Genomic DNA, 23162 nt, shown 5'->3' with positions numbered 1-23162 from the left:
GCAGGGAAAGGCACTGACACAGCACGATCAATACTCATCAGGAGCCGCCGCCGCGCAGGGCGGGAGGACCGGCTCCCTGCGCAGGATGCGGGCGCAGGAGGTGGCCGGCAGCTCTTTGCCCACCTCCCCTCTGCTCCCGAGGGACCGGCCGAGGTGTGCGGCGAGCAAGCCATGCCCGTGCCCGTGCCCGTACTCGGTGGCTCTGCAGAAGGCATCGCTGAACCAAGGGTTTTACAGAGAGCAGGAGCCGGCTCTGAAGTGTTAAGATCTGATCTGAACAGTAAAAATATCCAATTATCTGCCTGGCTGAGATCCCATTTGTTTACATCTTAAAAATCTGAGGAGTAAGGGAGCTGCGAGCGCATTGTTTAAGCAGCGCGGGTTCAGCCGGAGAAGGGCAGGTATATTTGCCTGTGTGGCTCGTGATGTTTAACGATGCTAATGCGACTGTGAGAGTTGGCTTGCCTACACCACGCTGCTCCTCGCCAGAGAGTCTTCAGGCATGCTGAAAAAAACCCAAATCTATTAATCTTTCCTCGTTCACACCTAAGATAAAGGCAAACAGCGCTCCCCCCTGCCGCAGCGGGGCTTACTCCGAAGCTGTATTGTTTGGGAAATGCTGCTGCCGCTGATTCCCCCAGACCTGCCCATCCTTTAGAGAAGTGTCAGCCGCGGAAACATGTCGTGTGGCTGCTGCATTACGGTCTGGTTCACTGCGGGGAAGATAAATGCGTTGTAACACGGGTTGCCTGTGCATTATGAACAGCAGCTCCGTGTAGGACAGCGGTTCCCCTCGCTTTCTACCTTTGTCTTGTATCTTAAGTACAACGAGTGCCAGGAATGCTGTGCAGACATCTGAGAACAAAAAATATTTTCTGTAACATACTGCAGCATCATTTTCATCCTTTGCCTTTATGAAGATGTTTTAGCTCTTCTATCTTTGGTGAGTGAATCTCCTCAAATCCAGCACTTAATTAATCTATTTGTACTTTTCCTGTGTTGTCTGCCTGCTTCCCTCGCTCATCTACACGCACACAAATGAATTGTAGATTTGTAGTGCTTTCTTAACTTAAAAATCTTTGATGTAGCCTGGAATCAAAGTCAGTGGCTTCAACAGGGACATCTTTATTTAAAAGGTAATGTTTGAAGGTTTACCAATTTATATGTATTTCAGAGCTCCCCCCTCACGCGCTTTTGCAGAGCATCAGATGGTAGGTGGTCTGCTTGGTTTCCGTGGAGACACAAAAGGGCTTTTCAAAGTAATGAAAATCTCCAGCTCTTTGGGGCTTTGAAGCACAGGCCGTGTCTTCCACTGATGTTTCACACCAAACCAGCCAGCGGGAAAGTTCGGAGTGGTGGGTGCAGGTGGATCCTCCCAGCAAGTGCAGATTTCCCATGCTAAGGCTGATTGTGGAAGGAGTGCAGAGTGGCTGTGCCACCCAGGGCAGGTGCATCTCAAGATGTCCCTGATGCTTGCTGCAGCCCGGTGTCCTGGGGCATTGCCCCTCTCAAGGCGCTGGGGAGCAGCAGAGGGGACCCGAATGCTTCCAGAAATGCAATTCTTCATAGAGTCTAGAATGGTTTGGGTTGGAAGGGACCTCAAAGATCATCTAGTTCCACTCCCCTGCCATGGGCAGGGACACCTTCCACTAGACCAGGTTGCTCAAAGCCCTGTGCAACCTGTCCTTAAGCACTTTCAGGGATGGAGTATCCACAGCTTCTCTGGGCAACCCGTGCCAGTGCCTCACCACTCACACAGAGAAGAATTTCTTCCTAATATCTAAATCTCTAAATCTTTCTTCTTTCAGTTTAAAACCATTCCCCTTGTCCTATTACTATCTGCCTGTGTACAAAGTCACCTTCCCTCTTTTTGTAAGCCCCCTTTAGGTACTGGAAGGGGCTCAAAGATCTTCCCGAGGCCTTCTCCAGGATGACCAATCCCATCTCTCTCAGCCTGTCTTCATAGGAACCATCCCTCTAGCCTGAGAGCTGGGTTCTATGGCGTGATGGAGCTGCTTAGCCCTTGGGGGAAATCTGGGAGCAGCTCAGCCCTTGGATCTCCCCGGCAAGTGGCTTTGCTTGCAGGGGCTGTCAAGGATGTTTGACTGTGTATCAGATTTAAAGCTGTGTGAACTTAGACCCAGAATCACTGGTCTATTTTTAAAAACAAGAATGGCATCATCATGATGAAAAGAAATTCCCATTTCTAGGAAGACTTTTGTTTTCAAGCGTTAAGTGATTAGGATTTGACCTATAACCTGAAAAAATGGAGTTTAGATCCTATGTTGTTTCAATATGAAGTAGTACGATATGGGGGAGTCAAGTTATAGAAACAGCTCACTTTAATGTATATTTTTAAAATTTTATTTCAAATCCTGTTTCACTCTCAGCTTCCATAAGACCCACAGCAGCTTGACTGTACCCACAGGCTCACACCATACCCATGGGCAGAAGAGATGGTGCAGGCTGGATGCTGTGTTTTGGGGTGCAGAGGTGCCAAGCAGGGGATGCTTCACTCACACCCCCTGCCCCAGCTCTCCATGCCTGGGGAGCAATCACAGGGACCTTCCCTTCCCAGCTTGCTGAGGTGTCAGGGCCACCTTGTCCCACCCAGTAAGTGACAGCTGTGTTTTCCCAGCAGCTCCACGTTCAAGGACTTGGAGGGGAACAGTCTGAAGGACAGTGGCCACGAGGAGAGCGACCAGACAGACAGTGAGCATGATGTGCAGCGGGGCCTCTACTGCGACACGGCTGTCAACGACGTGCTGAACACCAGTGTCCCTTCCATGGGGTCCCAAGGCCCTGAGCAAGGTGAGCCACTGCCCTGCGCCCTGGGGGGCTTCTCATCACCCCCCACGTGACCCATCTGGTGGCTCTGCCGCCTCAGTAGGTGTGCAATGAGGATGCTTAGTGCTTGCTGGGGATAATGCTGTGCATCGTCAGAGTGCTGGGTAGATATAAATTAATCTTCATGCCACGCCTGTCAGGTAAGCAGGCAGTTAGGATTATCCTCTGTTTCACAGGCAGAAAACTCAAGGCCCTGAGCATCTGCCCGACAGTGAGTGAGCGAGTGGCAGAGTTGGGATTAAGGCAGGAATTACAGGTGCTGTGCCCAGAGCTGGTCCCTGCCCACACTCCCCTCTGGAGCACTGAAGGTGTGCCCTTGTCCACATGCTCCTCTTGCCAGCTCTGGAGCTCGTATGCAGGCACCGTGTGGGCAGCTTTTCCAAAGGTCAGCACAGCATGTAGGCAATTAGTCAGACATCCCACGAGGGATTAGCTCAGGCCAGTGGGTGAGGGTTTGCATCTTTTCCCTTGCATAGGTGGTAGGTTTCAGTTCTTGTCATCCCCATGTGCAGGGGTGAAGCCCTGTTCTGAAATCAGACTGGTATTAGCTAGAGGAAAGAAGTCAGAGGAGTTCAGCTGAGCCCAAGTGTCGTTTGTACTTGGGCATGAATGTCGCTTTTAATGTCTGAGGGATGCAAACATCCTATGCAAACATCCTGTCTTTTTCAATTAAGAAGCCTGAATGCAGTTTGGTGCTCCAGCGCAGGGGAGCCTCGGGGCACTTGGCTATATCTTGAGATAAGCTGTAGCTGAGGCTCAACTGGAAGCCCCACTGCTAAAAGACTTAAGGATATGAAAACAAAATGCTGTGATTATGAACTGGTCTTCAGCTGTTTAATTCGATTCATGGTAAACATCATTAAAAGCCTTTGTTTTGCTGTCATAAAAGAGTCAAACGAGGGAGAGAGAGTTCTTGCCATCTGTGCCACCGAATGTGAGTTTTTTTCTGGAGAGAAGCTGATTGCTGTATTAATTCTCGATAGAGTCTGTTAAATGGCCGTAGTTAACCCTGTAAGACTCCACGAGGAGGGGAACGCAGAGGTCACCTACCCATTCCATGCTGCCAGCCACACTAATTGGAGAGGGATGGCATCCGCAGCGATAATGTATTTCCAGACAACCCTACTGTGGCCAAAGATGAAAAAAATTAAACATTTATACAACTGTACAGTGGCAGTTTAATTCTCTGCGGACTGGCGCCGTGTCAGAGAATGCAGGCTGATAGCTATCATTTATTATTCTTCTACTACAAAGGAATGCTTTTTCATTTCGATCAGGAGAGGGTTTCCTGACATGCGTTTGCAGTAAGGGATGACTGTAGGAGCAAAAATGTTCATAATTGATTCCCATCCTGGTGAATGGTCTGAGCAACATCTGTTAATTTTTTGTCACATTTCTTCAGCAAAAAAAACAATCTCAGTGGACTGCAGATAGGGTTTTACAGGGATTACATTTCTGATAAGTCTGCGTGCTGGCTCTGATAACAATGCAAATAAGTTAAAGAGGATGAGTTGAAGGCAGAGCTCATTGGTAGAGTCAGATGGAAATAAATATGGTTCATTCCACTGTAGCATGGACTCCTCATTGCATGTAAAATACACCCCAAAAATCAGACGTGTTTCCAGAAGGCAACTTCCAAAAGCAACCTCTGTCTGTCTCCCAGTCCTGCAATGGCTGAGAGGATTGGTGCTCCTGGGTCTGGTTTATTTTTGGGAGGAAAGTATCATGCAAGTGCTGCATTGCCATCCAGCTGCACCTGCAGGCAGGTGTGCTGGGGCCAGCTCTCCTGTCCCTCGGGGCCCATGCTGCCTTGTGCAGATGAGCAGGGAGGCTGCGAGGTTACTGGAGTGTTGGTGGAGCAATGAGAGGAGCAACACAGCTGGGAAAGTTAGTAGTCAATGTCATAGAAGCTGAAAAAAAGGGTAAAGAGAGTATTTTCTCAGCTGATTTGTCAAGCAGGGACTGCAGAAAATAATCAAGAAAATCAAGATGCTGAGATGATGGTGATGACAGTGGTTCCCACATGATTAAAGCGATGGTTTTGGCATGGTAATTTTTACCCGATTTTGGGACAGAGTGGCAGGGTGGAGAAGAAACATAAGAAGTTCAATGACAAAGATGTGCAGGACCAATGGCTGACTATTGCCCTGAACACACAGTCTGTGTCTGAAGGGGCAGCCTGGTGGCTCATGTCCCCATGCTTTGCTTTTGCTTGCTGTCCCTGCCCAAACTGCATCTCATGCAATCCCAGAGAAATGGAGTGGGAGAGTCGTTTTTGTTGGAATTTGCTTGTCAATGGTAGTGATCTCCTGGCTGGGAGCTGGTGAGGTGCACCCTTGGCCAGTCTCTGCTGGTCTTAAACTTCAGCTTATGACACCACGAGTCCTGTGTGAATGGCCAACTCTCAGACTTTGTCCCACCAATTTGTGAGTCTTTATCTGCTTGATGGGTAAGCCTGGATCTGCCAAGGCAGGCAGTGGTTGGCAGAAATCCTTGTAGCTGGGGAGTAGAGAACAATCCCTCTGTGGTGGCTCAGAGTGGTTAGTGTGGGCCTGTCTGGCCAGCCTTTGCCTACTGAGATGCTGGATTTCCTGCAGAAAGAGGTAGGCTTGGATGGGTCCAAGCTCCTTTGTCTTCTTAAACCAGTGCATGAGCTGGCACTGGTGGTGGGTACATGGGCATGGAAGCCCCAGGGAGCTGCTGATGCTTCGCTGCCCTGGTGCCACTCTTGGGTGGGAGTGACACCAGCTGCCAGTCCTGCTGGCAGGAGCCCTTTCTCCTCCTTTGGGAATGACCTAGATTTCCAGAAAAATGGCAAACCATGGTGTGGAGAGTGTTGAGCTTTAGTGGGTAGCAGCAGGTCATCAGAAATACTGCCTGGAGCTCAGCCACATTGCTTATTTTCGGAGCAGGACTTCTGCCCAGTCCCTCTTTACCTCAGGATCTTAATTATTGATTATAAATTCATCAGATGAAAAGATGGCTTTAATTGCTCTAATATGTACCCAATTTGGAGTTCATTATCGCCCAGAATTGTTTTCCTTCCCTTGCTAATTGATACCAAATGGGATGCAGAGGAAGGCGGGCACTGGTGCCGCTCCACCTTCGGTGATTGCCTCGCTGCCGTTTAGTTGTTTGTTTATTTGAGGAGGTGTTAAGCACTGCTAGAAGTTTGTATGCACTCTTTTCCTAACGGCGTCCTCAGCTGAACTTCAAAACGGGTTTGTCTGAGAAAGGGCTGCTTTCAATCGGCTGTTGGATCTTGGCAACGTTTTGGGTTGACTGCAGAAGTCTGTTGGAGGATGGGGATAAATCCTGGGGTCCATCTTCGTGTCTCTGCCTATTTCACTGCAAGATGGGGTGGATTTTCTCATTTGTCTTGGTGTAACCTTGACTCAAAGTTCAGCACTGGAGGGAACTGTGATTTCCAGCAAGGAGACCCAGCACCACTTTGCCTCCCTGGACAGCGGTGGGGGATGCCGGCGTTCGCGGGAGCTTTGCCATCGGGTTTGAAGCTCCTGACACCTGTTCCTCCCAGCAACATGGGGGAGTCTCAGCATGAAATGTTTTCCAATGCTGCAGTGTGGTGGTGCTTTTCCTGGGAAATGGCAGTGAAGACCAGATGTTTCACAGGGTAATTGAAAATTCCATTTTATCAGAAAGTGTTTGCTGTCAAAAAGTTTTATCTTTACTTCAACAAAGAGGTTGATTAGATCCCTCAGGACCTGAATTAGCATCTTTGAGGCTAGATACTCTTGTTTTGTGATTCAGGTAGTTATTCCTCCCTTGGTTTTGCTCATACTGGGATTTTTTTTCTTTAAATCCCTTTGCCCTCTTCCAAACATAGTGTTTGTGCAGGTTTGGCTTGTTTTCTTTGTGTGGATATATACCAGCACCTAGATCTGCTTAAATGCATTCTATTACCTTTTTCACCTTGCCTTGAGCAAGAGCCATTCTTGTACTCTATAAGTCATAGGAGCTCTTGCCATCATAGAAATCAGAAAGGAAATATTTCAAATATATGTTTTTAATGTTAGAAGCAATAGATTTCAAACTTATCTTAATTCCCAGTGCCAACCAGTATTTTAACCATCAATTGTAGAAAGAAAATCATTGGTCCAATGAGGCAGTGATTCTCTAAGATAAAAATAGAAATAGAAAATATGAAAATAATAAGCACACACTAATCATAAAAAAGACAGTGTTAGAAATAGTCCCTACAGCCATAAAATAGTGGAAAAGCTTTAAAATCAAAATGAGAGGGTTTTTAAGCAATGTCAGTAATGGATCTCTACAGAGAATTGCTTCTAAAAGCATCACTTCCACTTTTCTGGTGCCAGATCAGCAGTAAAGGTTTGCGTGAAATGTCATCTGAAAAGACCTGATCCTGCATACATTTCCACATCTGCGTAACTTTGCTCACAGAGGTGGTTTAATTGTGTCTGAGTCCCATAAACTCCAGCAAGATGAGGGGTTCTTTGAATAGAAATGGGTTATATTTAAATGGTTATGTTAAGTCTTTTTTATACTATCACACAATATAGAAATAAGCTTTGGACGTGAAGTAGAATTGGGCACATGATATTCACTGAAACTTTTCTTGCTGGTTGTATCCCAAATTATTCACATATACCATCATTTAGGGGATCATGTTTTATCTAGAATATTCCAATTGGTTCTTATGCTCATCTCCATACTATCTGGGTGCATTTCAGCTGTGAATTGAGAACATGACTAATGTTATTAACTGGAGGCAAACACAGGTATTAGAAACTGTTGATTTTTTAAGCTGATTTCCAGCAGTCGTTCCACCTGCATCTCCATTTTACTCTGCAGAAAAGGCTTTCTGTAAAGGTGTATGTACTTGAAGACCTAAGTGACATATTCTAGGGCTTTGGAGGCTGCATTTCTCTGGAAGTTTCTACAAATTAATAAAAATACCTACTTTCTTGTATTCATATATGCAGCACAAGACATAAAGTATAACATTCATATGTGAGTGACAGCACATCCCTTAAGATGGATAAATGCTGTAAGCTTTCTTTGCAGGGCAATGTCAATTATTACAGCTCTCCTGATTTCTGTATTATTGCGCAGCTCTCTGGTAAAGCAGCCTCAGTGAGCTCAGTGGTACTCCTGCAGTGGCCAGCGTGGAGGGAACAATCAGCTTCTCACAATACTTTGAAACCCCAGAGAAGGATTTTTATGACGAGTGGGTAAGCTGGGCTTTGGGAAGAGGAGTTGATTGTCTTATGATTCCTGACTTTTAAGTGATTACTTGTTGAGCATCTAAGTCAGCTCATGGATGGCTGTGTGGTGGTTACTGATGCTTTTGTACATGTTCTCTCCATCCTCCCCAAACTCCTGCTGACGTTGCCCGACCGGGATTATGGGGGAACATAATATGTTTTGTTAGACCAGTGAATGTAACTGGGAAAAAATTCTGTCAAGTGCTCAGGCTAATGAGTCTCTCTTCAGGATGTCCCTCATCGTGTCCAGGTATGTGGTGCTTAGCTCCCTCTGCAGAGGGTGTTGTGGACAGGCAGAAATGGGCAGAGGGACAGGCTGCCCCACCAACGGGCTCAGCTCCCGTCACCACCACGTTGTGTCGCAGCAGAGCAGATCACTCGAGGAGGTTTAATCCATGCACAGATATTCTGGCTGGCATGGACAGATCCCTTGTTGCTCTTCCTTAGTTTTGTAGCTCTGTAACTTTGAGCGCAGCTTGGAGAAGTCCTTGCTGGATAGTGATGGTGGGGCAGAGGTGACACTGAAGTCATATCTGTAGCAATGAGTGAAGCAAATCTCTTTTTGCAACAGCAGAACTAAATAACAAACAGATGTGCAACCTCCTTTGTTTGCATAAGAAGCATTATCCTATATCCCACATTTGTGGCACTCTTCCTTCAGTTTTCAGGTTCCTTCAAAGGTAGTTCTTGCAGTGTCTTCAGCACTGAATTTACTTCATCCAGGGTCACAGGAGTTATAACCTTTAGATCCTCAAGTCCTTTCCCTCTAAGCACAGAGAACACTCACCAGATGTGAGCATTTTGGCAACTTCGAGAGGAAAATTAAAACTTGAATCTGTGCCCTGTTGTGTAGGTTTGTAATGGATGAATGATCAGCCCAGAAAGTTGGAGAGTTTCTAGTGTTTTATTGTACTTTTTAATGAGATTTTGTCAAATTCAGTCATTGCTTACCCATATTTTTGCTGGGTGACTGGAGAGCAATTTATAGAAGATATGAAGAAGTGCTATTTCTGATGAGAGAATTTCAGCTTCTATTTGTGCTTGGTTTTGTTAACTGTTCCTAAACTCCAGCCCAAGCAAAAGCTTTGCAGAGATCTTTGTCTCAGGGTTCAGCTGAAGGACAGGGCGGCTCTAACCCTGGCTCTTCCAAAGTATCCTTTTCTAAAACCACTACCCAATACTTGGATTTTCAGATACTTTAATACAAATAAACAGTTCAATCAAGCTTGCAGCTTCCTTTTGCCTTAAAAACGAGTCAAAAAAAGGCTCAGGTGGACATTTTTCCCCCTCTGTCAGTAACCTCTGAGGAAACCTTTAACACTTTCTATCTCACAGCAGTTAAGCTTAGCAAAATGGACAAGGTAATGGTCACCAGATTTAACAGTAGGGAAGGTATATGAATAAAACCAAACCTTCTGCTAACGCAGCAAGCCAGCACTTCCCAATCTCCTCCTGTAATCAATCTACATCGTTAATGACTCTGAAAACAGACTGAACTGCTGGGGCTGGCACTGGGAAACTTGCATTACAAACTAACCATCTCTTATTAACCTTTTGGTGTTTCCTTCACAACACTAATTAGAGCCAAATAAAACTACTGTTTGTGAAACTCTTAAGTTAAAATATAATTTTCAGAGAAAATATGGTAAACTCCAAAGCTCCTGTTTGCTTGGCCTTTCTTTTTAATTATGATGGAGGATGGCTGTTACTTGTTTAACAGAGGCTTACATGATTAATGCTGCAATGTTACTGTAATTAAAACAGCAAAAAAAGATGTGATTGGGGCCTGTATAATTTACAGACATCTCTGGCATTCTGGTGGCAGAGCAGCTCTAAGTGTTGCAAAGAGGAATCATAAAAATTTATTCTAATTAAAATTGCCAGATTGACTAAACAACAGGTGACTTATGTAACTTGAGCGACTTGTGCTTGGAGTGAGAAATCATCTGAAATCAGTGAATTATACAAAGCTGCCTATTATTCTACTAAATGGGAAAGTGTGTGCTTACCATGGCAACCTGCATCAATTTTGCAGCCGCTGGAAAATACAGGGCCCTTTATTAAAGGAATAATCACCACAAACAGCGCGCTGACCGTCGGCTCTGCGGGTGCAGGGCACACGGCACGGCGAGTTCAGAGCTGCCTTCTGGGCACTGGTGGTTGCCATCGGGTTAAATCCCTCCCACGGTACTGAAACATGCGCCCGGCAGTGCGGGGGTGATTCGGGTACGGCGCTGGACCGGACCGGCATCTCCAGAGGGGCTCGTACAAGTTGGGTGCCTGTTGTTTTTCCCCTCCAAAAAAGCGGTGTAATTAAATCAGTATCTGCAATAATGATAAATCATTTGGACCTCTCTTAATTAGGCTGCATGCTGTGGAGAGCTGTAGGGCAGGGCCTGCATCTCCCCTGGGTGCAGGGGAAGGAGCCCGCCCGTCTCCAAAATATGGTGATATGGGTGAGTGTCTAAACTGCTCCAGTTCCTGCAGATAACTGCTGAAGGGAGACACACCACTAGGTTTGTATGTAGGTTGTTTTACTAAATGATCTATGTAATAATATATAAGTCAAAACTCTGTAATAATTGGCACCAAACAGCAAAGAGAACTTGCAGCTTTTATCTGTCTTGAGAGAAGTGCTGCCACTCAAAACTTGCGAGCGCTATATTTTATTTCTCATACAGCATATATGAATGTAAGACTAGATATTTTTAAATGGGTCACAGAATTATTAAGGAGTTTGGCAGCCCTTCCTCATGGTACATGCAGGTATGCAGGGGAGCGGGTGGGCTGGGGAGCAGGAGTGTGGGCTGTGCCAGGCTCTGGCTGGGTGTGTGTTGCCTTTGCGCAGTGATTTCCCTTTCTATCCTGCATTTAACCCCTGTGTCTGTTTGGAAAATAAGTTCTCCATAGCAGATATTATAGATATATGTTAGTCACAATGCATATAATAACAGTAAGCATAATGTGGCCCTATTTTTGCTGAGTATCTGTAATAGTAATGATCAGCTTCCCAGCTCTCAGCATTAGCTCTCTTAGTGTTTTTATTTTTCAGCAGAAACCCTTTTCTGTTCCATTTTCCATATTGTATTTTTCACCCCTTTTCAAGTGTGAAGAATGACTTGCTTTGTAACCAGCTTCATTAGCTACCAGCACGTTGTGTTTCATTACCAACATCCACAGCTGGCTGCGGGTGATGGTACATGGCAGTGGGTGACCAGCGGTCACTGCTGTGTCACTTCACCTTCGGGCAGTGACAGTCACACCTGGAGCAGGGAAGTGGAGCCAGGTCGAGATGGGTTGGGCTTGAGGTCTGGGTGTCATAAACAGCGGGACATCTGGATATGTGCAGTGATTAGCTGTAGTGAAATCAGAGCTTTATCCTGAAGAAATCCTGGGTTAACTCACTCCCTGCAGGAAAAGGAGTAAATTGAACCACAGGGGAAAAAAAAGGAGAAAAAAAAAAAAAAAGATTAAAAAAACCCCTCTCTGAATTGAAGCAATAGGAAATGAAAATTGCTGAGATATACTGTCATGTGGGTAGTGGTGCTACCAACCTTGTGCTGCAGTAATTACCTCTATGCATGCAATTTGTGCTCTGCTACGACTGATTTCCCACATCATCCGGTGCCCAGGCTATATTCAATCAGTCCCAGCTGGAGAAAACTATCTTGGATCATTTGGTGAGATTTCACCACAGATGCTACCTTGCATCTTAGGGAGGTGCTGGAGAGCTCTGTGCCGCAGAGCCGCCCTGGCACATGGCTGGAGCTACGGGGACAGTCACAGGAGAGTCCTTGTGGCGAGGGGGTGCCGTGTCTTGTGGGGTGCTGAGGACATGCAGCTAGTGGGGGTGGAAGGCAAGGAGCTTCTGGCAGTTCCTAGGGAGAAGACTTGGTGCTGAGTGCATGCTGGAGAGAGCAGGTTTTGTGGCTGTTCTGAGCTGTTTTATGTGAAAAACGTAAGAGCGAAGAGCGTTGAAACTTTTTGTGAGAAGCCAAGAGAGGTGGGTGTCCTCATCTCTTGCAAACCAAAATAGGTCGAGCACTTGATTTCCTCTGACTGCTTTGGAAGTGTCGGCTTCATGAAAGAGATGAGGCAGAGGAGTAGCTGGTGCGAGTGCAGCTGATGATGCTGCCTCGTCTGCTCGTTCCCCAGTCAGCTGGTTGAATGGCAAACTGCTCCCGAGCCAGGGGTTTGACCTGAGAGAGGAACGACTTCCTCAACTCAACTACCTGCGCTTCTGGGTTTAGTACAGCTCAGTGAGAAGTTATATGGGGGCAGCTCCTGTTAGGGAAAAGGCATTTGGCTAGAAAGGTGAAGTCAAAACTGTGCATAGTAGTAATTCGGGAAAAGTCAGAGCGCCGGTGTTTTGGGAGCAGTAGCTGCATTACCGGAGAGTATAAATACCTTTGGGGATTGTCTGGCACACTCAGATGTGTCCCTGGGTGGGTACTCTGTATATATTTGACTTTTTCACTCTCTATGTTTGCCAGTCCATCAACATCACAGAATGATTTGAGTTGGAAGGGAACTTAAGGATAATCTACTTCTAACCTCCCTATAATGGGCAGGGACACCTTCCACTAGACCAATTTGCTCAAAGCCTCATCCAGCCTGGCCTTGAACACTTCTAGGGATGGGGCATCCTCAGCTTCTCTGGGCAGCCTGTACCACTGCCTCACCACCTTCACAGAAAAGAATTTCTTCCTAGTGACTAATCTAAATCTGGCAGTCTAGAGCTGTTCCCCCTTGCCCGATCACTCCATGCCCTTGTCAAAAGTCCCTTCCAGCTCTCCTGTTGCCCCTTTATTTGTTATTTGTGCCACTGAAACTGCTGCTTACCAGCACTTTTCAGTGAGAGCCATGTTTTCTTGGTGCCACTCTCTGCTCGGCCTCACTGTGTCTCCATCAGCAGGAGCCATCCCTGGAGTGCAGGACTGCTGTCTGCCTCGCAGCTCCTGCCGGGTGACTTCCATGTCCTGCATCTGTTCTGACAGGCGGTGCTTTTGCAGCCGCTCTCTGATTAGTTTGGGTCCCTCAGATGCACTGATTTACAGACCTTTCCTCTGCAGTACAGCTTTTCTCGATGACAGTCCATGAAGCACATGATAACTCAGCAGCCTAAATTATTCAGGCAAATTGAATGTGTTTGGCTTGTTCCAAACTTTTGTTTCCTTTCTGCGCTGTCAGGAGCACAGGTAGCCCTGATGCTTGTATCCAACTTGTTCGACTGCCAAGGAGACACAAACAGCTCAAGTATAACCCATGTTTTACCTCGTTTGTCACTTATTTACACCTTCTGTTACACTTTTCCTGGGTACTTCTGTGCTGCATAAAAATGTTTATCTTGCACCGAGGGTTGCTCCCCTCTGGTACACTGCTGGGATCTGGGAAGTCTTTTCATCTTGTGTTGAAAATGCCCCTGGAAAATCCAACAAAAATTCTGTATCTGTTCCACCCATTAGCCATGTGTCCTTTTGTGGAAGTATATTCACTCATGCAAATATTTTGACCCATTAGTCATCACCGTAGGATCCAGAAACCTCACATTAATGAAGACAAGTAATTAAAATGAACAATTCTACCTGCAATTCCCTCATTGCCTGACCTCTGCTTTTTCAGTCTTCTTCCATTGTTACTGAGTAGATATGTTCAATTAATTCGCCATAAAAATCCACACAAGCCCTTCACTGGGCAGACGTGCCTTGCAGGGACCACTGAGCTATGGCAGGCAGGTGGAGAGGAGGTGCTTTGTCAGTGCAAACATGTCCCCTGGCTTTCTGGAGGCTGTTCTGCATCAGGAGCTTCTGGGTATGGCTGAAAGTATCAGCTTTCACCCTCCAAACACGTCTGGAGATTTAAGACCTCGCTCAAAGCCTCTTGAATCCAGCACGACTCTTTCAACTGAGACCACTGGGCTTGAAATAGGACCCGAGAGAGAAAGCATTCTCAGGGGATGTGCTCTGAACTTTGCTTGAGGCATTGGTCATCTAAGCCTGTGTTCAGAAGTGAACTTAGGGAGGAGATCTCTGCTGCTGAGCCTCTCCCTAATTCAGCGAACAAGGCAGAGCTGCTGATGGGGGATGGAGGTTTGCCTTGGAAAATTCCAGCTGCAAATGAGACGCATGATTTTAGGAATTAGAATAATTACCCCCTGGAACAGGTTCCCAAGGGATGTGATATATTCTGTATCACTTAGAGTCTTTAAATCACATTTGCATGTTTTTCCGAAAAGCGTGCCTAGTCACTCAAAGTGAAGGGCTGTGCTTGAGAAGCACAGCGTGACAGAGCTGAGCATCCCGTGGTTTGCAAGGGAGCAGAGCAGGGAGTCACCGTAGTCCCACATGGATTAAACTCTGCAGATCCCTGGAGGAGTGGGTTTTGGCACATCCTCAAGAAGAGCTCACGACTGTCCCCTTGGCTGGCACTGTCTGCTGTGCGGGAATGTGCAGAACTGAGCAAGTAACCACGCTGGGGATGATTCAGAAGTGAACTCCCCCAGCCAAAATCTGCCTTCCTTTTCCAAACACACTCAGTCCCTTCCTCTGAATCAGATATCCCCAGGCACTGAGCAATCCTGGCTGTATCAGTGTTTCCAGGACCTTCCCTCCCACCGCTCCCTGAGTGATGAGAGTGTTTTTGAAGATCTCATTTCCTGGCCTTTCCCTTTCATCTCTCCAAACAGCAAGTAAACGAGCAGCCCTTTAGTTTTTAGTTACTGTGCTGCACCCAGTGAGCTATCAGAGGCTGTTGACGATGACTTTTCTCTTTTCCATGCTCCTGCCTGCAGGATTTGGGGAGATAATTCATTTGGTCCTGGTGCTTTGTCAACTTTCAGCAGTTGTAATTGCCTAATGATCAGTGCTGATGCTGTTGTTAAGCCTGTTAAAACTTTGTCCTGCTGAACAGCCAGACTGTGCCTGTCTCATCATGTTCTGCCTGCTGTGATGACTGGGGCCGCCTTTGATGCTCCCTCCCCAGCCTCAGCTGTGGTTCCTGCTTCCCATCCACCTCAAACACTGCTGAGGGGATGGATGGATGCAGCAGGGTGCTACCTATGCTAGGGAACCACACCTGGAGTTACAAATAGCTGAAGAATAATCCCACAGAGAGCCAGATGCTTTTCAGGATGAATCTCCTATTGCCTGCCCTGATGCCCATGCCAGCCCTGAGGAACCTGGAGCTGGGTGGTGGAGGTGGTCCATTGTCTGCACCCTGATGGGGTGGGCAAGAGAAACTCTCTGGAGGGGGCTGTCACTGGTAGGACATTGCTTTTTAGCAACCTGCATCCCATTTCTGTTCTTCCTTCTCTCTGGTGCCTTTTCCACCCTCATTATAATTTTTTTAGGGCTCTAATGGGCCACGTTTTGTGCTCTCACCTTCTTTGCTATGCATCTGAGGTGCCCAACTGGCTGGTGCCATCTCTCGAAGCCCCCGACGCTCATTTTTGCCTCTTCCAAGGCTGTTTTTTAATGGCACACACTGAAAATTAGTGCATTACCATCCCTTTTCCAAGAACAGTCTCCATCCACTCTTCTCTCGTCCCCCAGTGCCTCATCCAATTTAATTAATTATACTTAGTATATTACGCATCCTGTCAAAGTTTTTCCTTTCCGAGGTTTAATGGTTTTTTAATTCTAATGCATGCTGCATGTGTAAGTGTTTTAGAAATGAGGAGAGCGTGCAGTGGCAGAGAGGCAGCATTACATCCGAGTGCCGCAGACAGCCAGGGTGGATCCCTGTAGAGGGGCTCCAGCAGAATTACTGCAAGACTGTGCTGCCTGCCTTCCCCTTATATCCCCTTTCTTGTGCTAGGAGGGAAAATCAGGCTGATTCCCACTGCAGAGGGACATGTTTGGGTTAAACCCACCCACTTATGGTGTGTCTTGTGCTCCTGCTATGGAAGCAGGTGCCCGGCCAGCAGCTCAGCCCCAACACTGGCCACGTCTTCTCAGCTGCTGCAGCCGTGTGGTGAACCCCAGTGTAATGAACTTGACTCTTCTCCTCGCACTAACTCTGTCTGAAAGCACCAATTACGTCAGTCATTTCAGCCTTTCTTTATCCCTTTGAAGAACAGCCACCTTAAGGATGTGGTGGGTACTAGACTAATCAGGTAACGCCAGCCGGGGCTTGTATCTATCGCTCTTTATTTCCCAGTCACAGTTAAAAGGTTTGGTCAGGAAAGTGGTTCAGGAGGAATGACTTTGTGGGGTCTTATACCGACTAGCTTTGGGTATTTCCAGATAAAACCTGCTCAGACTAAGAGGGTTGTGGGTTGGTGGTTGTTTTTTTCTTGCCTGTCAGTGTTGCAAAGTGCTTAGGTTTTGAAAATCCAGCTGGGCTCTGTCTATCTGTCACACCATCACTGGGGAGTAATGATGCTGTGGTACAATTTAGCTGACAGCCCTGTGAACCGGAGCCAGTAGCCAACACAATCCAGCCTGACCTCAGGGCAGTGCTGCAGGAACATGCCTTGGGAAACCAGAAATCATCGGAGGCTGTGCTGGCAGAGGCTGGGGCAGAGCCTGCTATGCTCCAGTAGTACTGGAGCAGCCCATCTTGGGAAGCAGGAGCCTTCTATCTCTGTGTTGGAGCCACAGCAAGGGATGTGTGGTAGGACCACAGGGTGGTGTGCAGACCCCCCATGTAGGACTCGGTGTCCCTGCCCGGGTGCTGTGGAGCCAACTGCTTTCCTTGTAGTACTTATGGAAGTCATGAAAATCTCCCCGCAGCTCTGCAGTTCACAGCCCCAGACATACTCAAAGGCTTCTCCATCTCACCCCCATGGTTGTAGAGCCAACAGAACAGGATGGGATGGGATGGGACCCCAGCTGGATTGCTGGAATTGAGGTCGTCCATGACTAACAGGCAGTGTCATTTCCCCAAGCTTACAATGAGGTTTTAGATTTTATTATTGACCTTATAGTAATTTTACATGCATGTTTATCTGCACTCTGAATTAATGAAGGTAAACTTAATTGCAGTAATGAAGTTTCATCTAATTAAATGGGCCAGATTCCCAGACTTTGACAATTCTGTTGGCCATGGGGCCAGTCTGACCTGCAGCTGGCAATCCCTTGGCATCGGTGTTATCCTTCATTGATGTGGAGCTCGAGCCTCCTTTGAGCTGTCTGTGTAAATTCATGGCCATGCAGAGAGAACAGGAATGTCCTTGTGAGTTGTGGTGCCGGGTCAGGCACTGTTGGGTGCTGGACAGTGTAGAGAAGCTTTTGCAGACCTGTCTCTGTGGCCACCCCATATCCCTTTGGGATTTTCTGATGCACTCACCACCCTAGGCCAGTATCTCAACAGAGTACATCCCTGTGCTTCAGATGAAAAGATCCACCAGCATGGAAAACTCCCATGTTCATCCGAAAAAGCAGAGCACCAGGGAAGGCATAATGCTGTGCTCCAGGGTGGAGGCATGAGAGGTCAATGTCATGATGAGAGATGGCCAGTAACCAATATTTTGGTTTTCTAATAAAAAAAGGGGAAAAATTCCTTTGCTATCTCTTGACGATGGGGAACGCCCTATCGTGCTGGGAAGCCTTCCAGCTCCCTCCACTCTTCAGAGCTGCACACTTTTAGAAAGTACAAAGAGCTTCTCCTAATGTTTTGCCTTGTGGGTATGTCTATGATTAATTCCGTGCAAGCATTACTGGTGCAATAACAATACTGGAGGTCCTAAAACTGAAAAAGGAAACACATTTGGCTCGTACTTCATACACAATCACTTACACTTAAGCTATTGATAGTTGATTGGGATCTGTAGACTGCTGGGCTGGTGCCACTGGGTTTCTGAACGCATTCAATAGCTGGAACAGACAGCGAGGCTGTAGGTTTTGGCAAGCTGTAGGTCTCATTAGTCAGGCTGACTGTATCTGACACGAGAGATTCCCATCCACCAAGATGAAGCTCACTTCCCTAGGCTTTGGCTGACATCCCAACAATATTTACATGAAGGACAACAGAGGATCAGTGTTAGATTAAGGCTCTGAGTTTCCAGTAGGCAGACAGTTAAATATTCTATTGAAATACTCTTTTGATTATTTAGATAATAATGAAGTTTATGCATGTCCTTGAGAAATCTGGGGAAAGGCAGTTGTTTTATGCTAAGCATGCAAAGATGTGTTTAATCTTGATAATAGGAGTAAATTATGTATCAGCATTTATAACCTCGTCTCCTTTATTTCTCACTTGTTGTGTGGAAGCACCAGAAATGTTGCAGGGAAGGGAGAGCTGTGCTGGGCGGGTGGCAGGAGGAGGGGACAGGCAGCATCCCGCTCCTGCCAGAGCCCTGGCCCTCTCATCCCTGCAGAGGGAGGATGAGTATGGGTTGTTCTGCTTCATCCTGGCCAGGGGAGGTGCTGGTTGCAGTAATATGTTCACCATGAGCCTCCCAAGCAGCAAACATCCACATGGCTGCAGTGAGGGCAGGGATGCTGCTCCGACAGGCGCTGGGCCAGGAGCTGGCCCAGTACAAGCATCTGGGAATTGCTTCTTATCTCCCCCCACTGTAATTTCTGTTTTCTTGAATTTTTTATCAGAATTGTTGAGTAACTATTTTCTGAGCAATGCCTAATTTTGAATAGGACAGAGTAATAATTCGATTTATTGCTGCCATTGGAATGTAGCTGCCTGGCTGGTCCTGCATTACCCTGACAGAATATGTGAATTTGTTTCATCTTTGACAATAGCGGAGAACAGTAACCTTTGGATTAATGTACTTTCTAAAGTCCCATTAAATGGAAGGCAGCTGGTGTCAAAGGCATAAACGGAAACAAAGTTTTGCTCCCAATTGTGGGAAATATGTTTAAACAGACTAGAAATGTTTCCATCTCTGCAGGGTATAATATACTCAAATGGTTGCATTAACATGAAAAAGTATAAGAAAGAGTGTATTTAGGACAATCCCTCTGTATCCAGTGTTAATGAAATTGAATTCCAGTAATGAAGTCAAGGGGTTGTATTCTGCGCTCGTGCAGGCAGTGCAGTAGCTGCCATTAGCATTAATGGGAGCTGTGCTGATGAATTACGGAGCTGTAACGGTTTGAGATGGAAAAGGTCTGTCAGAACCTGGAGTGCTCTCCTCTCCGAGGACAGGATCCTGCATCCCAACATCAGTTAGGATGCTAATGAGCCCTGTATGGAGGCATGAGTAGCGGAGTTTCAGAGGTGAAATCCCCGCCACTCAGGGGCCAGCATGAGCTCCATGGACCACTTAAGAATAGGATTAATTGGAGTTTAAATGGTGTGTTCCGCCAGTCTTCTGAAAGGGAATTAATTTTTCCTTGTGAATGAGGTGGGGTTTGGCCTGCGGTCCCGGATAAAGGGGAGCAGCCAGCATTAAATTACATTCCAGCCCATAATACCTTCTGGGTCTGACTCTGCTGTAGTGCATGGCATGCCCACATACCAGCTTCTTTTGCTTCAGGTGATCTCCCTCCTTCCCATAGCCGCCTTCTCATCCCAAAGGCATCAGTATGCCCAGGAAGGCATTTTTCTAGAGAAAATCCTTTGCATCAAATCTATCCTTACCCTCTGGTGTGCAGCTGCCAGGCATCCAGGTCTGTCTGTTTGTCAGTCTTCATTCATAATACAGGGACCATTCTGCAGAAGAAAGGGAGTTATTAATGGTAATACGGAGCCGGGGAAGAGGTGAATGGGCCAACCCTCGGCTGGTGTAAATCAGTGGGAGTCCTTGGCACTTCCTGGGAATGGTCTGTGTCTGCAACAGCTGGGAAGGAGCCCCCTCACAGCTCTCCCTTGACCATTCCAGAAGTGCTGCCTGTGAGTAGCATTCAGCCATGGGTCCTTATCAGCAATTGCCCAATAAATTAATCTAATTCACATCTGTTGTTTCGTTAAAATAATTACAGTGCTTTGTCCAAGCACTGTTGACCTTCTGTGTCGGGACAGACAATCCAGGATTAAAAATAGAGCATTTTTAGCTTGCATAAATCCCAAATAATGGTGAAAGAGAGGAAAAGAAAGGCTCTTCGTTGCGGTAAAGAGCATTTGTCACTGTTCCTGGTTATTAGTATCCTCCGAGCATTGTGCAAGGGAAGCCACGCCAGGATTGCATTGCTGCATTGACTGGAGATTTCTTATTAGGAAAGGCAAGGAAGGCTCTGTAAAGCCCATAGGTCAAAAATGTAATACACTATTCCCCACCTCTTGTTCCCTGATATTATGCTATTAGAGGAGATAAGGAAGAGGTGCAGAGTCTTAATTTACAAGCAAATAATGAACCATGGCTGGGGACTGTTTGTATTTTGCTCAGGCTTATTATTTTATCTGGAGCGTAATGCAGTGGATCACTGCTCCTGAACCAGGAACAGCCGCTCCTCTTGGAGTGGAGTGGAAGAGGGCTCTGTCAGGGTGGTGGGTGCTGCACAGGGGCTGGGGGGCCACACCTTGTGCCTTGTGGCATACATCCTTGAAAAAGTGAAGGTGCTGGAGTTGAAAAGAAACCCCAAAATAGCTGGAAGAGGAATGTTAAATAATGCAGTTGCACATTGTCCATGAAAGATGGCTAACCATGAGTAAACATCCACAGCAGTGTTTGATCCCTTCGTGTTTACTATTTATTCATGTTTATTATTCATAAATTCCGTCACAAATGTTGGGCCTGCACCCCAGTGAGACATTTGCATTTTATTTTAAGTTTGATTCCCCCCCCCCTCAGTTTCATGAACTGAGATTTAATGATTTGCTTTTCCACATCCCTCCCGTGCTGGGTCTCCCTGGTTCTCCTCTCCTTGTTTCAGGAAGAGATTTCTAACATGGAAAAGTGATATTTGAATAGATTCCCCTAAGGCAATCAATTTACTTCTAATTTGTCTGGAACTAAGCTTTTCTTTGTTGCAATGAGAAAGGATTGAAACTGCTGTAAAATTTATTAGCTTCCAGGAAGATTTTGAAATGAATTTTTTAATGATCGTGCTGTTTGCTGTACCCAGGAGCAGTGTCATCATGATTACAGTATAATCATACGGTTGCTGAAGGAACACCGAAATGTGGAGATAAAGCCAGGCTCCTGCACAAGGGTACCTGTGGTACCAGCCCAGGTACGGGCACTGTGCCTGGCACTGCCACAGGGCTGGGGATTTGGGCTGGGGCCACTCAGCACGATGTCACCTATGTACCTGCTGCCCCATGCATGTCCCAGCAGGCTCAGATTCTTCCAGTCACTCTTTTTTTTTTTTTCCCTTATTTTTCATTTTCAAGCAACTCCTCCGCTCCTTTTCCTTGCTCCCTATGTAATAGCACAAATGAGCTCTACTTACTCACCTCGGCAAAGCTGCTCTGACATGGATTGGATTGAACTGAGTGGCTGTTTGAAAATGGAAACTCCAGGGACTATTGTCATCGCCCAAATTGCACCTTAGATTGTATAACAGCACATGTCATCTGGCCATTTATCAGGAATATTACATTCCCAGGCACTTGCACCTTGCTACGATTTAACTTTGTCTCTTTGGCCAGCGCTGCAATTCCACTGGAGATAATTCAATTGCTCTGAGAGCTGAATGGGCACCTCACACACCCGCTCCATGTTGTTCTGCTGCAGGTATGTGGGTGTTGAATAGGAGACTGGAAGACTTGTACACCCTGGACATTCCTTAATCCCTCCTTTTGATGAGGGGAGACGCTTCCTGTGTGGAGGCGGAGGCTCTGTTGCTTCACTGACCATCACATGACCTCTGCTGCTCCTCCTGGGCTCTGGCTCTCAGGCATCCATCCTGTCTCCCTGCTCTTCTGACCAAGAGCTTTCATAGTGGGATTGGGAAGGGCTGAGAGTCTTGGCTGGGCAAGGGATTTTGTCTCTCCTACGAGGTCTTTCTGCAGCTGCTGGTTTTCGGCATCTGCTGCCTGGCTGGGACCCACAGGCAGCACAATCAGGGCTTGGGGCTGGCTGGGGCTGGTTTCTAGTTGCCTTTATGCTGGTCTTCCAAGTTGCAAGTAGAAAAGCTTTGAAATCTGGAGCTCAATGTGGATTTTGCTTTGCTTGTTGAGGAGCATATTTATTCCAGAGGTGGCTGTAGGTTTTATATTATTTCATATTGGCTATGTGAGAGCTTACGTTTAGCAATGACACTTTTTTCCTGCCAAGTGTGACTTCAGGATAATGCTTACCTCTTGATGAAGATGCTTCTGCCAGTATGTTTTGTACCTGGGGAACATTTTGAAAGTGACCTCTGAAACAAAGTTCAGGATTTGTGCTGGGTGAGGGCAGACTGGCTGAAACAGGGACATTGCTGCTGCAGGACCCACTCATCTTATATACAGCCATCACCTGTGAATGACACCTGCACTCAGGTGAGCTGCTCAGCATCTCTCCAGGCCACCTGGGTGCCACATGGGTCTCCCCACAGCCCAACGGGCAACAGGACTATCACCCCAGAGTGTGTAATGTCCTCAGCTCATTAGAAAGTCCAGCCCAGCTCAGGAAGGCTTGCACAGCCCTGGGCCATGGTGTTTCCCCATCCCAGGGCTGTGGTGTTCCCCGTCCCTGGGTCATGGTATTCCTCTTCCCCTAAGCCATGGTATTCTCCTTCCCTGTGCTGTGGTGTTCCCCTTTCCTGTGCTGTGGGGTTCCCCTTCCCCAGGCCATAGTGTTCCTCATCCCCAGCCCATGCCATCCAGTAGGTCTCTGCCAGCCTTGTTGGGTCTCACCCCACTCTGCCCCTCTGTTGTTTCTCCCTCTCACCCAGCCCAGTCTGGCAGCAGTTTCACACCAGCTTGCTCAGCCCCCTGCTATCCACGCAGAAGTGAAGAGCTGCCTGTTTTGTCTGCCTGCCACTTATCATGTCATGCGTGTGCAGTACTTATTACCTGGGCTTCGCTCCTTGCATTAAGAACATTTTTTAAGTGCAGAGAGTAACAGTCGTATTGACTAGGGCAGATCTAGGGCTTTAAGAGAATTTCCTGTTGTCCTATTTCCGATTGTTAAAGTGGTAAAAAAAAAAAAGACAGAGCAGTACAGTAATGTGAATGTGAATGTGAATGACTGTCCTGGGTGCTGTCAAGGCTGGGTGAGTCAGACTTGAGCTGCAAAGGGCA

At 46.9% G+C, this 23162-nt stretch overlaps 1 protein-coding gene across 2 annotated transcripts in view; it reads left to right on the top strand.

Moving 5' to 3' along the window:
• PCDH19 (protocadherin 19) overlaps positions 1–23162 on the top strand; it is a 58787-nt gene that overhangs the window by 27920 nt on the left and 7705 nt on the right. The window contains exon 4 of one of the 2 annotated variants that reach the window (XM_027742752.2): positions 2642–2811. In XM_027742752.2, coding sequence (XP_027598553.1) covers positions 2642–2811 — 170 coding nt within the window. Of the gene's footprint in view, positions 1–2638; positions 2812–23162 lie in introns of both variants that reach the window. The other variant, XM_027742751.2, reaches the window with a different exon arrangement.

Source organism: Pipra filicauda, unplaced genomic scaffold (genome assembly GCF_003945595.2).
Source record: "Pipra filicauda isolate LSUMZ 115617 unplaced genomic scaffold, ASM394559v2 scaffold268_size1050017_pilon, whole genome shotgun sequence".
Classification (NCBI taxonomy): domain Eukaryota; kingdom Metazoa; phylum Chordata; class Aves; order Passeriformes; family Pipridae; genus Pipra; species Pipra filicauda.
This window is presented reverse-complemented; position numbering and strand designations above follow the sequence as displayed.